The sequence below is a fragment of the Eptatretus burgeri genome, chromosome 4 (assembly GCF_056783735.1).
Source record: "Eptatretus burgeri isolate ZD-2024b chromosome 4, Ebu_testis_v1, whole genome shotgun sequence".
NCBI classification, from domain to species: domain Eukaryota; kingdom Metazoa; phylum Chordata; class Myxini; order Myxiniformes; family Myxinidae; genus Eptatretus; species Eptatretus burgeri.
Window position 1 is genome coordinate 68,321,118 of NC_140964.1, and position 22,024 is coordinate 68,343,141.

Genomic DNA, 22,024 nt, shown 5'->3' on the forward strand with positions numbered 1-22,024 from the left:
AACCTTGCTTGTAATTGTGTATTATTCAAACCTTGCTTTAAAATGTTGCTTTAAATGTTCCATGCTACCAATGTTCCATAGCACCCACTGTTTTTGGACAGCGCCCAACTGTTTCTTGGAAACTAAGCCCTTATCACCCTTCCTGTTGTTCTGTGGTAGTGTGCCCTTAGTGCGACCTTGGAGAGAACTGTGGAACTGTTCCTTCAGTGTATGCTGCCCACACATTCCTATTCTTAGTGATCACTAGAGTTTTGCCTTTGTTATCAGCAGGTGCTAGTGAAGGAGTGTAGGAAGCTTGGAAAGTTGTTAGTTTGCAAGACTTGCATATCTGAGAGTTGTGTAGGCGGCTTGGAAACTGGTGGGTTGCATATCTGAGAATTGACCGGTTCAACTTCCCCTAGGGCCCCTAGGGAGGGGGGAAAGAAGCCCACTGCCACATTTATTTCTTTATTTCTTTATCCCTTAGCACACACCTTTAGTCAACACCCAGTTTTGCTTTTGTGTGATTATATATATATATATATATATATATGATGGTTTTGAAGCATATTCTCAATGTGATTCGGGGGAGCCTGACTGAAGGGTCACTGAGTCACATTCCGCATGCGTGTGGTCTTCGGAAATAAAACGTGTAATTCGAGGATCCTCATCTGACTCTGTCATCTTACTCGGCCGGGTGGAGAGTCATAACAGCCATAACTTGGGAACTGCTCGTCTGATCGATATCAAACCTCGAAAAGGCACATCCGCGGGTCCCCGGCAATATTCCTGGCAAGTTTCAATCCGATCGGACCGGCGGTCGTCCGGTTATTAATAATTTGGGAAAAAAATTGGCATGATAAGGTGAGAAGGTGGAACGACACCTTCAGCTGCCATATACAGTGGGGAGAACAAGTATTTGATACACCACTGATTTTGCAGGTTTTCCCACTTACAAAGCACGAAGAGGTCTAATTTTTATCATAGTTATACTTCTACTGTGAAAGACGGAATCTAAAACAAAAATCCTGAAAATCACATTGTATGATTTTAAAAGAATTAATTTGCATTTTATTGCATGAAATAAGTATTTGATACACTAGAAAAACAGAACTTAATATTTGGTACAGAAACCTTTGTTTGCAATTACAGAGATCAGACATTTCCTATAGTTCTTAATCAGGTTTGCACAGACTGCAGCAGGGATTTTGGCCCACTCCTCCATACAGATCTTCTCTAGATCCTTCAGGTTTCGGGGCTGTCGCTGGGCAACACAGACTTTCAGCTCCCTCCAAAGATTTTCTACTTGTTTCAGGTCTGGGGACTGGCTCGGCCACTCCAGGACCTTGAGATGCTTCTTACGGAGCCACTCCTTAGTTGCCCTGGCTGTGTGTTTCGGGTCGTTGTCATGCTGGAAGACCCAGCCACGCCCCATCTTCAATGCTCTTGTTGAGGGAAGGAGGTTGTTGGCCAAGATCTCACGATACATGGCCCCATCCATCCTCCCCTCAATACGGTGCAGTCGTCCTGTCCCCTTTGCAGAAAAGCATCCCCAAAGAATGATGTTTCCACCTCCATGCTTCACAGTTGGGGTAGTGGTCTTGGGGTTGTACTCATCCTTCTTCTTCCTCCAAACACGGCGAGTGGAGTTTAAACCAAAAAGCTCTATTTTGGTCTCATCAGACCACATGACCTTCTCCCATTCCTCCAATGGATCATCCAGATGGTCATTGGCAAACTTCAGACGGGCCTGGACATGCGCTGGCTTGAGCAGAGGGACCTTGCGTACGCTGCAGGATTTTAATCAATGACAGCATAGTGTTTTACTTATGGTTTTCTTTGATACTGTGGTCCCAGCTCTCTTCAGGTCATTGACCAGGTCCTGCCGTGTTGTTCTGGGCTGATCCCTCACCTTTCTCATGATCATTGAGGCTCCACGAGGTGAGATCTTGCATGGAGCCCCAGACCGAGGGAGATTGACTGTTATCTTGAACTTCTTCCATTTTCTAATAATTGCACCAACAGTTGTTGCCTTCTCACCAAGCTGCTTGCCAATTATCCTGTAGCCCATCCCAGCCTTGTGCAAGTCTACAATTTTGTCCCTGATGTCCATGGACAGCTCTCTGGTCTTGCCCATTGTGGAGATGTTGGAGTCTGATTGATTGAGTGTGGACAGCTGTCTTTTATGCAGATAACGAGTTCAAACAGATGCAGTTAATACAGGTAATGAGTGGAGAATGGGAGGGCTTCTTAAAGACAAAACTAACAGGTCTGTGAGAGCCGAAATTCTTACTGGTTGGTAGGTGATCAAATACTTATTTCATGCAATAAAATGCAAATTAATTATTTTAAAATCATACAATGTGATTTTCAGGATTTTTGTTTTAGATTCCGTCTTTCACAGTTGAAGTGTACCTATGATAAAAATTACAGACCTCCACGTGCTTTGTTAGTGGGAAAACCTGCAAAATCAGCAGTGTATCAAATACTTGTTCTCCCCACTGTATACACCTTTTCAACACTGAAAAAGCAGTAAAATGGCCGTAACTTGGGAACCGCTCGACCGATCGACATCAAACCTCGAAAAGGCACATCCACGGGTCCCCGGCAATATTCCTGGCAAGTTTCAATGAGATCGGACCGGCAGTCGTCAAGAAACGGCGGTCGCAGACAGACACACAGACACACAGAGATTGCTGGAATTATAGATAGATTGTTATTATTTTCGCGTTAAGCCTGCTTTGTGTCGGCTTTTGTAAGTTGCTTGTTTATTTGCTGCACCACACCTCTTCCCCTACCTTTGACAACACACCCCAATAAATCTTGATCGTGCCACATACCTTCCTCTCCCATTGTAATAAATCATTATTAGGAATGTTCCCTGCTCGTTTTTGTCTTTTCTTCCATTGATCCAGCATGGTCCGAATCCTCGTTTAGCCGGAACTTTATTCTCAACGATCTGTTCCTTTGAGCCGGTACGTCCTTGGCAGTGTCGCTCGGCTGCATCCGATCCAGAAAAGTGATCCGATCCGGTGGAGTGATCCGGTTTGGACAAGGCGTATCGAGGGTGTGTTCCCTGGTAATTAAATCATGTGATTAATTAGGTAACCCAATCAACCCATAGACGGGAGGACCCTAGGTCACGTGGTTGAGTTATTGGCGTCCACGGTCGGTTAAGCGACCCACTGCGTCATGGAACGATCCGCGTGCGACGGCCTACAATTCCGGGGAGTCTGGTGGGAGCCGAGATAGCTTCCCCCCCTTGTGGTCTTCTCACGCGACCCCCGGCCTGCAACAATATATGCATATATATATATATATATATATATATATATATATATATATATATATATATATATATATATATATATATATATATATATATATATATATATATATATATATATATATATATATATATATATATATATATATTGGAGCACATTCAGTGACAATGACCGATTAATTATTGCAAGTATTGCGCAACAAAACATGCATATAAAAAACTGTTTAAGAACGAATTTTACAGGGGAGGGGCAGAGTAACATCAAGGCCACCCTGTACAATGTCTTAGCGAGAATAGATTTTCATGCGAAATTTATCCCTTTGGCTGTCTGGTTTCCTCTCACCGTTTCACAAAGTAATCAATCTTCGTCGACATAATTAATAGTTTTACAATCCTGCTTACAGCATCCAAATTTATTTACAACTCCATTTGTTTGGTTTGACCAAATCGAGAAAAAAAAACGTATCAAAGCGTTCACTATGCCGGATCACATCGTGGCATTCCGGTGGCTTTCACTTTGAGCCCAACCTTCGTCATGGTGGTCATCTCCTCCATTTATTTGTTCATCATGGGATAAATGTTGTTGTTGGTGTTATTACTACTGCTTTTCTTCTATAGCCCTCCATATCACGCAATCACCCGTCCTCGACATATACATCCGCGATTAAGAAATATAAGTAGCAAAACACAAGTAATGCTTTATCCCAGTTTGCGGTGTGGGAATTCAAATAATTTACTCACAAAGCAGCAACAACACTCCAAACAAGGAGATGCAGGAGTAGATGTAAGGAAAGTAGAAATCATACGAATCTGTGTAAAAGCAAGGAAAATAAAGTGAACAGAAGTTATTTAGTTTACAGGTAACAGCGAGTAAAGCTATTAATAATAGGTATTACTCAAATTAATGGAATATTATATCACATGCAATGTTCAAATATTTACTTCAATTTTAATATAATAACGATTTTAAAGATGGTTAAAAAAATATGTAAAAGTTTAGCGCTCCAGAAGGAGTCTTATACACCACTCTTGGACACGGAAATAAGACGACATTGAGTCGCAGTTTAGAAGATGGAGGCTTTATTGATCATCATAAAACGCACCGGCAATCGGCCTCATACACTTATAGCCATATTGGCAAAGTCTTCTTCACCCCGATACTCACATGCCACAACCTCTCATGCTATGTATCGATATACAGTCATCCCTCGCCATATCGCGGTTCACCTTTCGCAGTCTCGCAGATTTTTAACTCTTACATATCTAATTTTATATCGCGGATTTTTTGCTATATCACGGGATTTAGCGGTATAAATGTATTTTTATATATTTATTATTTTAATTATTTTTATGGTAAAATAAGCATTTTCTAGCCTAAAAAATTAAAAAACATAAAAAAATAAAAATAATAATTAAAACATATTACAAGAAATAAAATACTGTATATAGTGTATAGTAGAAGAGTAGACAAAGTCATGTGTATGGAAAACGCAGATGCAGCCACTTCCACTTGCGCTAGTTTACCCACGTGAGATCGTACACGGCACGCTATTGGCTGATGGATGGGAGGCGACCAACCAGAGCATGGTGTTCTGTATCCTGGGTTCTGATTGGCTCAGCGACCGTAGCATCATTCTCTGCATCTCCCGCGCATAGCAGGCATTCAGCATCTCGCCTTGTCCATTTCACATCGACGTGCGATCGCTACTCGTAGAGTTACTCTGCGGTGTTGTGTTTGTGTGAATTATCCGTGAAAGTTTTCAATTTATTTCAATCCCTACAATGCCGCCCAAACGTTCTGCACCTTCTAAGGTATCTGGCATTGAACCTAAGTGGCAGAGGAAGATGCTAACCATCGTAGAAAAAGTGCAACTTCTCGACATGTTAAAGCAAGGGAGAAGCTTTGCTGCTGTAGGCCGCCATTATGGCATCAATGAATCTTCGGTCCGGTACATTAATAAGGATGAAAAGAATATCAGGACGACAGCAGCAGTGTCTTTTAACAAGACTGTGAAGAGGGTGGTAACGTCCCGCAATAAGGCCATTGTAAGGATGGAGTCTGCATTGGCCCTGTGGAAATTCCAAACGAGGGCAAAGAAACGACACCACCTGACGAAGCGCCTGATGCAGTGGCGCCTTCAGAAGAGCTGCAATGCTCTTTCTGGCTGTGCAGTACATTCATCATCATCATCACCTTCATCGTCATCAGTACTGCACAGCTAATTCATCATCATCTTCATCACGCAAGTTGTCGTATCTTCAATGGCTAGTACCCATTAGAATTTTATATGTTGTTTAAATTACGTACGTTTAAGAATGTAAAAATTGTTTAAGAGAAAAGGAAGTGTTTATAAGAGTATGGGAAAGGTTAATAAGAGTGTGGGAAAGGTTAAGGTCCTGTCACACTGACAATTTAGCCAGCATATGCCTGACATATGCAAAATTTGGCTTAAACGCTGGCACACGTCGAATACGTTATGGGTAAGTTTGTGTACGTTAAGAGCACGCTGGCATATGTCGTAGTACACCGAGGTGTTAGACAAATTTTCCATGCTTGAAATTTTTCGACGTATGCCAGCGTATGACTCACACGTTCCGCATAATGCTGGCCATAAGTTGTAGGCATGTTACGCGATCGGTGACACACGTCGACACACGTTACTTGTAAGTTACTCATAAGTCGAAACATGTCGAGGTAATGTTTAGCTGTTAGTGATTTCTAACAGCTAATTTCTGTTAGCGATTTCTAGTGCGGTTATAATATAATATAATTAATAGGCTGCCTCTCAACGATTTAAATCATAACCACACTAGAAATCGAAGTGTCAACATCACCGTCATACCGAAGAAAAAAAAAACCAGAGAGTCTGTAACACTGACGCTAACCATTACATTGACGTGTTTCGACTTATGAGTAACGTACAAGTAACGTATGTCGACATGTGTCAACGATCGCGTAGCGTGCCTACAACTTATGCCAGCGTATGCGGAATGTGTGTCATACGTCGAGAAATTTTCAACATGCTGAAAATTTCGACGTACTCGGCATATGACGATGTATGCCAGCGTGCTATTAATGTATACAAAACTTACCCATAACGTATTCGACGTGTGCCAGCTTGGTTCGGAAAATTTTTCATATGTCGGCATACGCTGGCTAAAACGTCAAGGTGTTTTAGCCAGCGTTTGTTTTCAACAGACTTCCGGTTCCGGTTTTGGAGCGGCGAGAGGTCTCCTTCGGGGCTCCCTGCTGACGTTCTCAAAGTTAAGTTTCCGGTTGTTATTTGTCCCGTTTTAACTGTTTAATTTACTCACCTACATTTTACTGTGTGTTCCTAGTTCGGTTTTGTTTCAAAAATCGTGCTATTTTGTGAGTATTTTTGTCGACGTTCTTACCTGGTGTTTGAGGCCTAGGGCTAGGCTTGAGGCCTACCGGTTCCACTCGGTGTTCGATCGTTTTTTTTTTTTTGTTTGTTTGTTTTTTCTCCCCATTACCTTCAATTTCTATCCTCCCCATTACCTTCAATTTTCATCCTCCCCACTTTCCAAACATCCCCCATTCTCCCAACTAATCTCTTTCTTATCTCAAAAAAAATAAAAAAATAAAAAAATATATACCCAACAACAACAACAACACGCTCACCTTCTCCCGATTCTGCTTCTTCTTCCTCTTAACTTCCTCCTCGATTTTTTTTTTTTACACTTCCATGACCAAATCTGTTGAACTCTCATACATTAATATTAACAACAAAAACGATCTTATAATGCTTCATCTTCCTCTCTCACACATGTGGTACTCTTTACTGTTTCACAATGCACTACTCTTCTGCTATTTTAACAGACTGCTCTCATTTCGACCTCTCCTTCATTCCTTGCCTAAAAAATCCAACTATTACAGCGCTTCTTCTCTCCATTCTCTGAATTCGCCTTCATTGCATCCATCAAGAATTGTGTTAAATCGCATCTCTGACCTAAAACTTTTAAAAACCACAGTTTGCCATGGATGCTCGCTTTCCATCAACCATTCTTTTTTTCCAACTTCAGTGCCAACTCACCTCCCTCACCCCTCACTTTCACTCTCAAAGCAACCATCCCACTCTTCTCCCTCCAAGCCTCCCTTTCACCTCTCTCAAAAATTCCCCCCTCACCTTTCTCCCACCTTTCATCCCCCTCACTCTTCCTTCTCTAAGTTGCCCCCCTCTCATCCACCAACCTGCCTCCCTCCACTGCCCTCTCACCTCCATCTCTTCAGTCCACCTCCTCAAATCCTCAACTGCCTTCTTCCTTGTCTCTTGTCCCCCCTCTCCCCCAGCACCACAGAGCCTTTTCTCCTCCTCATTCGGCCCCCTCCCCTCGCTATTCTGCAATACCCCACACTCTTTCAGCAACCCTCCTTACCTCCCCCTCGTCCCTTGTCCTATCCTCCCCTCCCCCTCCACCTCCTGCACCCAAAGCCTCCTCCCCTACCTCTTCATTAAAAGTGTGGACCTCAAATATCTGGGGCCTTCACTCAAACCTTTCAGATCTTTCCATACAGGTTGCCACTGACAAACCAGACATTATCTGCCTAACAGAAACTTTCCTCTCCCAAGACGTGTCTGACTCCCAAGTATCTCTCCCTGGTTACTCCCTCTTACGGTATGACAGACCTGAGCCTCGTCCTGGTGGAGGTGTTGCTCTCTTCATCAAAGACTCTATTCCTCACTCTCCATGCACTGCTCTCACTCCCCCACACCCCCAGGAATACCTCTGGCTTTGGCTTCCCCTCCACTCCCACCTCATGTTTATGTGTGTACTGTACCGTCCACCGAACAGTGATGACTCCATCTACACCTCACTATCCGAAAACATGGACCATCTTCTATCTTCTCATCCAAACTCTCTCTTCCTCTTATGTGGTGACTTCAATTGTCATCACGCCAGTTGGCTAGGTGTGGGTACCTCTCTCACCTGCCATGGCACCTCAGCAAAAGCTTTCTGCGACTCATTGGGACTGACTCAATCGGTCAACTTCCTGACCCGGATCTCAACCAATGGTACTCCATCTCTTCTGGATCTGATTTTGACAAATTTCCCTGACAATATCTGCTGCTCTTCCTTCGCTCCAATTGGTTCTTCTGACCACGTCCTTGTCAAAGTGGACATCTCTGTGGCTGTTATCAGAGAACCACCTCACCGCCGTCGAGTCTGGCATTTCACTCAAGCCGACTGGCAGGGTCTCCGAGCAGCCATCAAACTTACAGACTGGTCTCCTATCACTACTTTCTCAAACATCAACTCATCCTGGGAATTCTTTCAAAGAACCTTGCTCTCCCTCATGCACAGATTTATCCCCTCTCGTGTTCAGTTGTCTTACCCTTCCTCCCGCCCTTGGTTTACTGAAGCTTGTGGCGAGGCAGTTGTCCTGAAACAACTTGCCTTTGCCTCATGGAAAGCAAACTCAACTGAGGGCAATCTCAGTTCTTTCCACAAAGCTCGGAACAAGTGTGTATCTACCCTCAGGAGAGCCAGAAAACAACATCTTTCTCATCTCAAGTCTGAACTCTCAAACCTCTCTCCCTCCTCAAAATCCTGGTGGCGTTTAATCAAATCTGTTTCTGGTGTATGTTCCCCCTCCATCCCCTCCCTTACCTCAAATGGCCGCACTGCTGATTCCACACGTGATAAAGCTGAACGTCTAAACTCGGTGTTTGCAGCTAAATCTTGTGTCCTAAACCCATCACTATCTCTACCCACTTTACCCAGTCACACCCAACTGTCCCTGGACTCTGTATCCTTTTCTCCTGACAAGGTGGAGAGCTTGCTTTCAAACCTCGAGTCAGATTCTGCAACCGGTCCAGACGGCATCAGCCTACGTGTCCTCAAAGACTGCTCTTCTGCTCTTGCTCACCCTCTCTCTGTTCTATTCACCCTCTCATTTGCCCAAGGTCATCTGCCATCTGCTTGGAAATCTGCTTACATCACCCATCCCCATCCCTCTCCCTTCCACAGTTCACCTAATGTGTCTGTTCCCCACTGTTTTGTCCCTTCCACTCCCGCCCCTCTTGTCTCATGCCTCCTTGCTGTGAGTTGTGTGTTAGCTCTCATACGAGCCTCGACCAAGGTATACAAAAAAAAAAAAAAAAAAAAAAAGGTGTGACAGCAGCTTCACACTTCGATGTCTAGTGCGGTTATGATTTGAATCGTCGAGCTGCAGCCTATGAATAGCCTACGCCACGTGATCGTCGGCGATACGCTGCCGCGCGCTATGCATAAGTTAGACTATTGTTGGGCATAGGTTGTGAACGCCGACAACACGCTAAGCATTCGTTGGTATAAGTTATCTATATTTTATCGAAACGTTCTGTGTACATTACTAATACGTTATGCATACGTCCAACACGTTATTATACGCCCAAAACCTAAAAAAAACATCAATAGTTCAGCGTACGCCAGCATTTTACATACATTTTGAGACCTTGCCATACGCTGGCTAAAACGTCAAGGTGTGACAGGGCCTTTAAAAAGAGTGTGGGGAGGGTCATAAAGCTTTAAAAAAAAAAAAAAAATATATATATATATATAAATAATAAAATAAACATATGGTCGCTACTTCGCGGATTTTCACTTATCGCGGGGGGGGGGGGCGGGGGTTGGAACGCAACCCCCGCGATAAACGGGGGATTACTGTATAAGTATTATGAAGGAGATTTGTGTTATCGTGTTTTAGTATATATATATATATATATATATATATATATATATATATATATATATATATATATATATATATATATATATATATATATATATCAGGGGTTTCCTTAGAAGCCGGTAACCGGCAACCCGCAGCCGTCTACTCAGAGAAAAAATGTCAAAGGTCGCCGCCTACTTACTTCAGAGCCAATTTTTCGATTTAAATTTTTTTTTTTTTTTGTCACCACGAAATCTCGACATCCCCGTTTTGACATCCGAGAAATGGAATACGGTTTCCTTAATGAATGCTAGTTCATCTACACTATTATTATGTCACACTTACTTCGGATTGGTCACTGTACTCCACCATGTGCAGTGTCATCTCCCTATTAAGAACTAAGGTATGGCCCAAATGTTGCTAAAATGTCTCTTTAAAAGTGCTTCGATACTCCATCTTCCAGACACCTTGCTGTGCCCTAAACCATGGCCTTAAATTAATGAACCCTGTTTAAAAGCTGCTTGAACTAACTATACAGTATAGCTGAATTTCAGTCAACCAGTCAGTCAGTCATTATGTTAATGCAACTACATCCAGTACAGGCCTAACCACTTGCTTTTGTGGAGTTTTCTACCCCAACAGCATGATAATATGAGAACTATTTCATGTCAGAAATCATGCGAGAATGCATCTCCAGCCATCTAGGATCTTCTGGCTTCCAGGGCCCTAAGTGGGCCCTGGACCCCTGCCATACAGCTGCGCTCTCTTTGCTCGCGGTGATGGTAACCTGCTACTTTCTAATGGTGGCCTCCTACTCCAAGAAATAAGGAAACCCCTGTGTATATATATATATATATATATATATATATATATATATATATATATATATATATATATATATATATATATATATATATATATATATATATATATATATATATATATATATATATATATATATATATATATATATATATATATATATATATATATATATATATATATATATATATATATACACATGCCTGGTGTTGGCGCAGTGGCGCAGTGGCGCAGTGTATATACATATACATATATACGGCATTTTTCTCTCACTCTCCCTCCATTCCTAATGCATGGCCACATCTTTTAAGTTACAAACTCTACATGTTTTTAAGTTACAGACAGATGAAATTTTTTAAGTTTTGGAGGAAAAACGAAAAACATGGTCACTGGTCAGTCTGTCCATGAAGCCGTGTGACTACATGTCTATTAATTACGTACCGTTTAAACGTCAATTGCACCCTGACTTCACACACTTACGTCTATTAATTACATACTATTGGAATGTGCTTTTCAACCCTTCAGACTGCTGAGACCCCTTCAACCTTTGAAACCCCTTTAAGACCCCTAAAGACCCCGTGGACCCAAAAAGTCCCCAAGGACCCAAAAGATCCACAAGATCCATTAGACCCTTTAAGACCCCTTTCACCAGTAAGACCCTGAAGACGTCTCTTACCTTTAAGACAGTTTTAACACTTGGATACCTTTAGACATTTTATCCCCTTGTGACCCTGAGAACCCCTAGACCTTTACACCGCTCAAGTCTCTTTTGATCCCTCAGACCTTAACGCCATTCAGATCCCTTACAACTTTCAGACAGATTTGACCCTTGACCATTTGAAGCTTAAGACCACTTGGACCTCTTTTTTCTCTGTCTCTCTTCCTTATGCTCGGCCACATCTTTTAAGTTCCAAACTCCAAACTCAGGGTGCAAATACAACTTTGTGTGGGGGTTAACATAGGCCATGTGGTCGTGGCCTCACGCGTGGGTGCTGGGGACACGAGGGGGGCATAAATTTTCCATGTAAATGAGTACCGTGTCGCACCACATGGTAGTGGTAGCAGAGGGTATTACAATTTCCTTTTTCACCTGGGCAACACAGAGGTTAAATCACTCTTCGCACGGGTAAATTTGATTCCCTTCCTTTCTCTCCCCCTCCCCCAAAAAGATGGAGGGGTCTGTCAAAGCCTGTCATCATGTGTGAGACATTTCTAAAGGTAAGAGACATCAGGACAAATGGGGGGCAAAGGGGAGTGGGGGGAGTGGGACGTGAGGATGTGGATGGGGAGCGGGGGTTGGGGTTAGGGTGAGGGGTTACAGCACTCTATGCATGGGTAAATTTGTCTTCCCTTCCTTGTCCTTCTCACCCAAATGTTTTGGCAAAGACGATGATTTATTGGTCCGTCAATGAAGTGACGGGTAGGCTCTGCTCGTTCAATTTCAATCAAGGTTTAAAGTTACATAAATAAATAAATTATGGGTTTTACTGCCATTTTACCCAGTGTCTGCTACATCACCCTATCAAACACGTTACATTAGGTCTTTGTGACTGTTGTTGTCCTTCATAACGTCCTTAAAAACCAAGTTTCCTATTTGGATGATTTTCAATTTTGTTTGACTGCCAGGCAGACAGATATAAAATATTAACTCATTCCTATCTGCACATGTGCGATGGCAACAAATTCAGAGCCAAAGTATGGTAAAACAGCCAACTTTTCTTCCGATTTGTGTTCAAAATATAACATTCAATTTAAATAAGTTGTTCCTCGATCATAAACTAATCAGACGGACACACATGAGTCAATTGCTTCACCTTGCATTTTGCTTTGCGTCCATTGGGTGAACATCAATTGCAAATAGCAAATGATAAATTTAACCTGAGTAAACCACCATCACTTTGCAAAATAATTAACCACTTCACTGCTGTATAACTGTATTGGCAAGTATCATATGATTATGCCAAGGTACATATCTCGCTAAATTTATGGGATAAAGGTATATTATTTGTATCTCAAGTTGTACAGTCAATGAAAAACATGCAATATGCTGACCACTGCTCCATTACATAGATATAAACTGTAGACATGGAAAGCATGTAATGGAGTAATGAGGGGGTCAATATATTTACAAGGCTGTTCATTATTTGTCAGTTGAAGGTGTCAGGTATTGCTTTGTATGTTTAATGAAAAAAACAAAGAAGTGACTTACCATGAAAAGGTGTAGCGATGTTTACAAGTGCAAAGGCAACAAAGAATATACCAAGAAGCAGTAGACCAAGCAAGCCAAGCACCACTGCAGTCTCTTGCAGCCTTCCCACAATTCCCTGCATTCAGAGGGAACATGTTGGAGGCAGAGGTGAATTATATCCAAGCAACGCTATGCCACTCCACAACGTGCTCTACCCAAGAATGCAGGGCTGGAGACTGCAACTAAACATGACTGGATCCTTTTTGTTTTTGACAATTCAACTTCCAGTGCGGCCAAAGTCCGGATTAAGTTAAGCTTTACAATTGATCATTTTAACAAAATAAAATACATAACAATATACAATATACAATATACAAGAAGTAAGAAAGTTAAAATTCAGAGCTAAATAGTATATGCCTGGTGTTGGCTTAATGGTTGGGGTGGTGGCAGTGCCGGATTAAGCCTCGGCTGGCCCTAAGGCACATTTTGAAATTTTAAAGAATGGCCTGAAAATTTTTAATTAGATCTCGGGCTCATGGAAATGGACCCCAGACAAAAGATGAACTGATTCAAAAACACAATATTTAATACAAAAAAAGACAAATATTTAATGTGAAAATAATTTTTGGCCCGAATTTTTGGCTGGCCCGAAGGCACATGCCTTGTCTGCCTCATGGTTAATCCAGCACTGGGTGGTGGGCTTGGGATCCGAGGATCCCGACTTCAAATCCCACTCAGCTGTTGAATTAATACCAGATGGGGTCGACTCTGCCTGTCATCCTTCCGAGGTCGGCAAAATAAGTACCAGCTTGCTGGTATCCTGTGTCAGAGTGGTGACCTGTCCAGGATTGTGTCCAATAGCCAAGGAGACTGCTTTGGCAGCACCAACGCTCTGCACAGAGTATGGTCCCAATGGATGGATGGATAAACAGTATACAGTAAACCCTTGCCGTCCGCTGGGGTTACGTTCCTCTAAACTTCCGCGAATGGCGAAATCACGAACGGCGAACAGCTTTTAACATGCAAGTCAATGAGATATTGTTACGGATTTGGAAACCTTATGCACACAAACAGCCAGAGTCTCCGTAGTTCAGTTATTTCGATAAGTATGTGTTTATAGGTAGAATCCCTCCTTCTGTCTCATGGGAATTTCGTGTGTGCGCTACGAGTTATTTTTAGTTAGGTTTTTATACACCAACACCAACGACACCACACTCACTCAACCCGGTCGCCATTGCCCACGTGTTTTTGGCTGAAGGCGTGGGCGGAGCCTCCATCACCTCAGATCCGACTCTGCCCCAGAAAGATGGGAGTTGCCCCGCCTACCGTGGGCCTGTCCAATGAGGGACGGCCAGCGGATCGCACGATGGGACCGTCCAATCAGGAGGCGAGTGGTGAGGAAAGAAACCGCTCCCACCTCAAGAGAGTAGAGCAGTGATTGTGGCAATTGGCTTGGTCGGCGGTCGTGGTTCGAGCGGTCTGCGGTCCTTTGTGGTGGCTCACCATGGTGGTGGTGACCGAAGAGCAGTGATTGTGGCAATTGACTTGGTCTCGGTCGTCGTCTGTGGCCCTTTGCGGTGGATTCTCGTGGTGGTGGTGGCCGAGCTGCCGGGGACTTGGGTTCGAGTCCCACTGTGGTGATCTGGAGTCGGTGTGACCGCACGAGGCGGGAAGGTACCCCGGCCCGGCTCTACCGAATAAAGACCCATAGGGTCCAGTTTCGTGTGTGTGTGTGTGTGTGTGTGTGTGTGTGTGTGTGTGTGTGTGTGTGTGTGTGTGTGTGTGTGTGTGTGTGTGTGTGTGTGTGTGTGTGTGTGTGGCGCCATTCTGTGAAAGTAGAATTGTATAAGTGTTTTCCTTTCCTTGTAAATTACATTTTCTTATTTGTGATAACTCTGCTCTGTCTCCACTCCCCGATTATTGTTATAAATAAACCCCTGTTAAATGTACCAGCTTGTTTTCTGTGCTTTCTCTCATTGGCCTAGCATGGTGCGTATTGAGAAATAGTAAGGCCATTCGTGCCGTGAATTGTTCATTTGGTCTGGCGCGGCTTTGGTAACCTCCGCTCGGTTACACCGGATCCGAGTTGGTGATACTGATAGCGACTCGATTCGGACAAAGTCGGCCGAGGGTGTGGTTTCCCCGGTAGTTGGACGGCGTGAGTACTTGGGTAAATTGGAATTAGACAAGTGGACCCTACCTCACGCTGTCGAAATATTGGCGACCACGGTCCTCTAAGTGACCCGTGAACTTTCGGAGTTGTCCGAGAGTCACGACTCAAATTCCGGGTGTTCAGTGGGAGACGACTCAACTGCTCTCCCGAGTGGTCGTTTATCGCCGCCGAAACCCGGCCCACAACAAAATGTTCCAGCATCCCAAAATAAATCCAAAAATCATAAATATATATTTTTTAAGACATTTAATTGAAAAATTGAGTGAAATAAGATAAAATAAGGAATATTTAACATCAATTTGAAGATTATACTGCTTGAAGTACTGTTGGTAGGTAGCTTCGATCCGTTCTGCTTGAACATAGCCATGGCATGGAGGTAGCCGATCAATCTCCCAGGAGCGACCCACAAATCCCTCACATCTATTATGTGGTGCTCTTGCCTATGTGGAGATATATTATGTTGATGTAGCCCTAATTTTATCGTTACATTGACGAATGTAACGAATAGTGGACTCATTGACGTTGTAATCTTTCGCAAACACAGTAACACATGCACCACTCTCAAGTCGATCTAATATTTTCACTTTTTCCACCGTCATCACTTTCTTCACTTTTGTATTCTGCTCTTCAGCAGATGCACCACTTAATGGACGTTTTGGACCCATGATTAAATAAACAGGATACAAAGTTTTATCACAATAAAATACCGCACCTCACCAACCGCCAAGCAGCCAGAAGACAATGATGCTGTGGTTCGGCAGATGCTGGAAGACGCAAAATGTAAATTTTCAAATTGTTATATTTTCCGGCGATACGGTACAATTATGATTAAACATGTAATGTTAAATGAAGGAAAATATTGTTGTCCAAGCATTGAAAGTGTGAAAAAAACTTATTAACACGTTAGGAGTTTGAGGTGGGAGATCATTTTTCCACGGATATGCGGGAGTATCAGCGTAAATGGAGAAAGGGTGTCTAAAAGGTAAGCGCAGATACATAAAATCGCGGACGGTGAACACGCAGACAGTGAACACGTGGACGGCGAGGGTTGACTGCACAAAAGTAGTGCAGGTGAAAAGCAACTGAACCAATAATTACACTGGGCCACCTAACATTAAACCGATTTAACCTAATCGATCCTATTACCCACTTCTTCATTGAGACACTTTCCAAGAAATGGAATTGTGCTATTTTGAGATAATATTACAACAAGCTCTTTTTAAGCCTTCAAAATTATATAACCAGCTCAAGCAAATGGTCAGAAGGTTGCAAAATGTCTGGATTGTCTTCACATTGAAAAAAAATCATCTTTTTTTTTTTTTTTTTTTTACACAAAAAAAGTCAAAAACTAGTGTATACAATTTGCTAATTGAAAAAAAAGAGATCAGCAATCCCAATTAAATTTGTAGCAATTCAGCAATAAAATATGAAGTAATGCCTGAATAATTGGGCAAACTTCTCCCATAAGGAAATGGGATTAATTGGGGCCTTTCATAGCTGGAAGAAAAAAAACAAACAAGAAAGAAAGACGTGCCCTGAACTTTGCGAAGCATTCTTGATAATTAAAGCAAATGTAAAACACACAAACCAATAAAAAATAGTACTGTTGGTGAAGTCCTGCACAGTACTATAGACGAGTGATCAACACTCTACCTGCAGAGGGCCTCGGGGACAGATGGACTGCCACCTGAGGAGTTGCCCCAGGGGCCAAGGCCCATGGGAGCAGGTGGGGCCGATTGTGCTGCAATCTGGCAAGCAAGGTTCTATTGGGTCTCGCCCCATTCCCAAACACAAACATGCAAATATCAGCCCAATTGGACCAGTGATCAAGGTAATTTTGAGTCACAGGCTGACCATTCAACCTCTGGAACTGTTGGTCTTGAGCAATCCAAAAAAAAACATCCACCTTCATGGCAGTATGATGATAAATTAATAGATTACCTTTTCTGTGACCTCCAGGGAATCCAAAAAAAAAAAGGATGAAATAAAAAAAATGAATAAAAAGAAGCACGAAAGCGCTACTTTGCCCGACTAAAATCAGTTGAGAAAAAAAAATTTGCATATCAATCATCTGTGCTAAAATTGAGCTCGAGCATTCCACACCACACCCTCCCCTTCTGTTTCAAACCTGAATCAGCACTAGAAGGTGGCACCATGGTACAAGCAAGCAACTCACCTTGCGTGATCCAGAAAATCCCTCCGACTCGATGAACAAATAAGCGAAGGGCATGAGCAGAACAAGAGAAATGTTTGAAGAAAGAAAGACGACATTCCAGAGACCTGTGGGAGACAAAAAAAATAGCACAAGGCAAGTTTGTACTGTTCAGATCTCCAATAACAAGGTAAGTTTCTGCCAACAACTTCAAATCAAATCCACCAAGTGAAGGTTTTCCAACCTGTCCTGGCAGGAATTGGCTAAACAATACAAGAATGCCAGTCATTATCAAACTAACAAGGCTTCCCCAAAGACCCCAGTACCAAAATCCCTTCCAAATGTGCTTTGGCAAAGGTTATTTACAGCTACAGAATATGACACTCAAGACAACTGTTGCTGGATAGTCAAAGTGCTACAGGCTAGGGAAGGATTTACAGCCTAACTCAGCATTCCATGACAGGGAACCTTGCTCCAGCAACAGGCTAAAACCCAAGAAAGGAAGCTGAGAAAGCTGAACTACAAAACTTTGTCAGGATTGAAAGACCTTTCAGATAATGTTCATGTCAAATACTCAAAAGCACCAGAGATGTCACCTGACTGTTCCTGCCATACTTTATTTTTCCATCCCCTCAACCTTCTTTCCATTTTCTTACATTCATCAGTGCACCTCCTTCCTGCACAGGATGTGTAATTTTATATATAGGCCCTTTTCAACACTCAAGAGACCTGTGTGAAATCATAGGGATATCAGGGTTGAGTAAATGGATTAAAAAAACCATAACATTTGATTAGACAGGGACCATACCGTGAATGAGTGAGCCGTTGAGCCACTGCATGTAGTAACTACAGGGAAAGTACAGTAGAACTTCATTGCTTGCAATAGAGAAAGGCAGCAACAGAACAGCAGCCAAAGAGACAGCCAGTGTAAAAGTGCAGAGCCAGAGTCTGTTGGTGATTTGGGATGAGGTGGGGGTGGGAGGGGTAAATGGGGGGGGGAGGTCATTCTTTCAGTACACTTTGTCAGAGCATGCCAGACCAGCAGGCTCAAACTTGTATTTACCTGAAAGTTTTATTTAACATTTCCATTAACAACAGCTGGCAAAGCAAAAGGAAACTAGAAGGGCACTCGGTGGAGCGCATACCTCCACCACGCAACGCCTGATACTCGGTGGAGCGTATACCTCCGCCACGCAATGCCTGATACTTGGTAGAGTGCATACCTCCGCCATGCAACGCCTGATCCACGAGAACATATCGGGTCCAATAGATTTTTGAAATATCATGCTTTGGATATCGTTTTTGGCTATCTCTCAATTGTGAAGAATCACTGTAAAAATTATAGTAGTCGGATCCAGATTCGGATCGCCACCAAAATTGAAACAATTCTTCCTTGTTACACACCCAACTTGTCCACCAAGTTTCGTCCAAATCCGTCCACACCTTTTTGAGATATCGTGCTATATATCGTTTTTGGCCCTATCTCTCAATGGTGAAGAATCACTTAAAAAATTCAAGTAGTTGGATCCGGATCTGTATCTACACCAAAATCGAAACAGTTTGTTGTTGTCACACACCCAACCTGTCCAAAAAATTTAATCCAGATTCATCCACAACTTTTTGAGATATCCTGTACACAAACAAACAGACAGAAAGGGGTGAAAACATAACCCCCTTCACCTTCGGTGGTGGAGGTAATGAGCATAGTGAGGAAACTCTGGAGTTGTATAGAGTTAGAGTCTCATATTCCTCAATTTAACCTCCACCCCCCTCCCCTTGACTACCATTCATTGTTTTTTTTTTAAGCAATAAACATAATTTCTACACTTCTCTCTCCCCACAGTTCTCATGTCACTGTCAATGATACGAAGATCCAAGTCTCAGTCACCAACAAAATGGACATTTTACGCAATCGTTCGATGACATTCCATGTAATTTTTTTACTTAGAGAGCATTTAGTGCATGCAATAGTTTCTCCAGAAAGGTAGTAACAGCAGACAGTGGATTGGTAGCTAGACACATTGGAGATAGACGGATATTGGCAGGTGTGGATCAGTCATTGGATATCTGTGTTGTGATTGAGATGTCTCGTCAAAAGGTGAATCTGCTGTGTGTGTTTGTTCCATCCTCACTACAACAGTGTTCTCCCATACCTCGCCTCTCCCTCCACCAAATTATTATTTAATTTTATAATTTAAAGTAATATAAATAAGCACTTTAGTGATGTTTGTGCCCATCACAGTGCTCTCATCCTCACTAGCCCTCCTCCCTCCAATTAATTCAAGTCCATGAATCGTTGGATTGAATGAATGTGTTCATTTAACACAGGCTTGATGGGTCAAGTGGCCTCCTCCGTCATCAGAGTTCCTTGCGTATCCTAATGTAAATTCTTAAGAAGACTCAATCACAAAAGGTCTATAATGGGACAAGGTTGGAGTCATGTCATTCTGTGGAAGAGATGCATTTAATGGAATAAAGCACATTTTTGTTTACTTGTGAGGGAAGTGTATTTGTCCCCCCTCCCACTTCCCCAAGCATGTACCATATAATCTGTCTCATAAATGATACACAAGATTGGAGGTATGTTGCAGTATGCTGGAGCAGGTCTGGGAGTACATCCAAAAACAAACAAACGAGGACAATAATGTATGTTAAAAAATCAAAATTTACCAATTCCTTAACTCATTTGGTGCATTTCGAGAAAATGTTTAAAATTTATAACAAGGGTTGATCGAACAAGTTCAAACAAGAGATTCGGAACATTGGAGTTTAAAACAGATAACCTAAAGTTACGGAATAAATAAGTAAAAAGTAAAATATCAAACAATTCATTTGAGATGGGATAATCAAAACAATAATAATAAAAAAACGTTTCAGGAGAAGCATTCAACAAATCATTTGGGTTTTAAAGGACATCTCAAGGCAGGTTTCAAAGGTAACAATCAAAATCTCTCACGCAATTCTGTCAACAGTTTCGTCTTCGTCGTCACCTGAAACATAAGGCAAGTAGTTAGTTTTATGGGCTGTACAAGGTACCAAGATAATCTGTGCCAGTGAAGAATGCCAAATAAATGAATAGGCAGGTGTGAAAATTACCAAATACGATGTCAGGCTTTCTTCGAAACTGCCTGATGACAAAGTCCGAGACGATGTAAAGATACGTGAAAAGCAAGAAGCTTATCTGGAAGAAGAAGATGGGAGTCAGCTGGAATCCAAAAAAAACAAACAAACAAAGATCCAAAACAAACTTGCTTTCATTGCTTGGAATTACCACAAATGCCTTATTTTGCGAAAGTGCAAAGAGGGCCTCCCACGCCGATTGGTGGAAATGTTAAGACGTTCTCTCGCCGGTACTGAGTGAGATGCCATAGGTTGCGCAAACTGTCAGTGTCCTGAGGCTACGTGGAGCTTCAGCAGGCCGTTTGTTCCCTGTGCCAACATCTTTTACAACCTTTCATTCACGCGGTGTTATTGTACCAGTCATCGACAACAGGCAAATACAACCGAGGTGACGCAGCATCCAGAGAAACTTGTATTTTGGGGGGTTTGGTTTACTTTTGCTTAAGCAATATTGTTCATAATTTTGACATTGCAAAACATAACAATAAATCAAAATAAAAACAGAAATAATTCAGAATACAACCATGACATATTGTGAGTTTTGCGAACTCGAGCTGTTCAAACGTGACAACTCCACAAATCTGTTTGGATGATATCATAAAAACATACAGTACATGGAAAATAAACCAATAATCCGTGGTTGCATTTACATAACCACACTCAAATAGATATTTCACATTGCGGTGAATTCAACCACACGCTGAATGGATATTTCACACGCAGTGGATTCAACCACAAACTGAATGGATATTTCACATGCGGTGGATTCAACCACACAATGAATGGATATTTCACACGTAGTGGATTCAACCACAAACTGAATGGATATTTCACATGCGGTGGATTCAACCACAAACTGAATGCATATTTCACAAGTGGTGGATTCAACCACACGCTGAATGGATATTTCACATGCGGTGGATTCAACCACAAACTGAATGGATATTTCACACGTGGTGGATTCAACCACAAACTGAATGGATATTTCACACGTGGTGGATTTAACCACAAACTGAATGGATATTTGAAGCAGTGCAACTACTGTTATGACCCCACGAACGTCACACTACACAGTTTGATAAACTTAAACAATAAAATGTAAAAAGGTGCAAAGTTATTATGATTATTAAGTTTTTTTTTTTTGAATCAATCAAAAAGTGAACAGCAATTACCAACATGTCATATGACGGAATGTCCGCTCAAAACTCACCACGCAGTCTCGGACGTAACTGTAAAAAAGCTTTTCTCTCATATCCTCGTCTTCTTCCATAACACGGCATAACACGGCATAACACGGCATGACACGGCACGACCAACGGGGCAAACTCCGCGAAACCAAACCCCTCGGGCTCTGGTAACTCCGAGGGGCCACGCCCACTCCACACCAGAGAGGTAACAAGTTCATTGGTTGGTCGGTCAGTTCAATCACGGTTGGCGGCTACTTCGGGCGAATAGAAATTATTAGCTTAGTACAAGCTAAGCTTTAATCGTCCGAACATCCGTGATAGTATAACCCGGTCCGGACACGTTTGGAGTCAACATTTGGCACAGCGCTGTTACGAACTACACTGCTTGCTGCGGAGTTACACTGAACACAATCCAAGCACGGCTCGACCTGTCCCTCATCTCAT

The 22,024-nt window shown here is 42.4% G+C and overlaps 1 protein-coding gene across 10 annotated transcripts in view; it reads right to left on the reverse strand.

Annotated features, from left to right (window-relative positions):
• The window catches only part of LOC147028286 (protein LMBR1L-like), a 205,856-nt gene extending 184,097 nt beyond the window's left edge, over positions 1-21,759 (reverse strand). For 2 of the 10 annotated variants that reach the window (XM_085878556.1, XM_085878553.1), the window contains exons 1-8: positions 21,604-21,710; positions 20,924-20,974; positions 20,370-20,451; positions 20,230-20,263; positions 18,082-18,221; positions 17,298-17,401; positions 12,970-13,084; positions 4,007-4,075 (exon numbers count right to left, since the gene is read on the reverse strand). In XM_085878556.1, the coding sequence (XP_085734682.1) occupies positions 4,007-4,075; positions 12,970-13,084; positions 17,298-17,401; positions 18,082-18,221; positions 20,230-20,263; positions 20,370-20,451; positions 20,924-20,974; positions 21,604-21,693 (685 nt within the window). In that variant the 5' untranslated portion in view covers positions 21,694-21,710. Of the gene's footprint in view, positions 1-4,006; positions 4,076-12,969; positions 13,085-17,297; positions 17,402-18,081; positions 18,222-20,229; positions 20,264-20,369; positions 20,455-20,544; positions 20,774-20,923; positions 20,975-21,603 lie in introns of those variants that run through there. The other 8 variants (XM_085878561.1, XM_085878558.1, XM_085878559.1 and 5 more) reach the window with 6 other exon arrangements.
• Between the last annotated feature and the right edge of the window lie 265 nt (positions 21,760-22,024).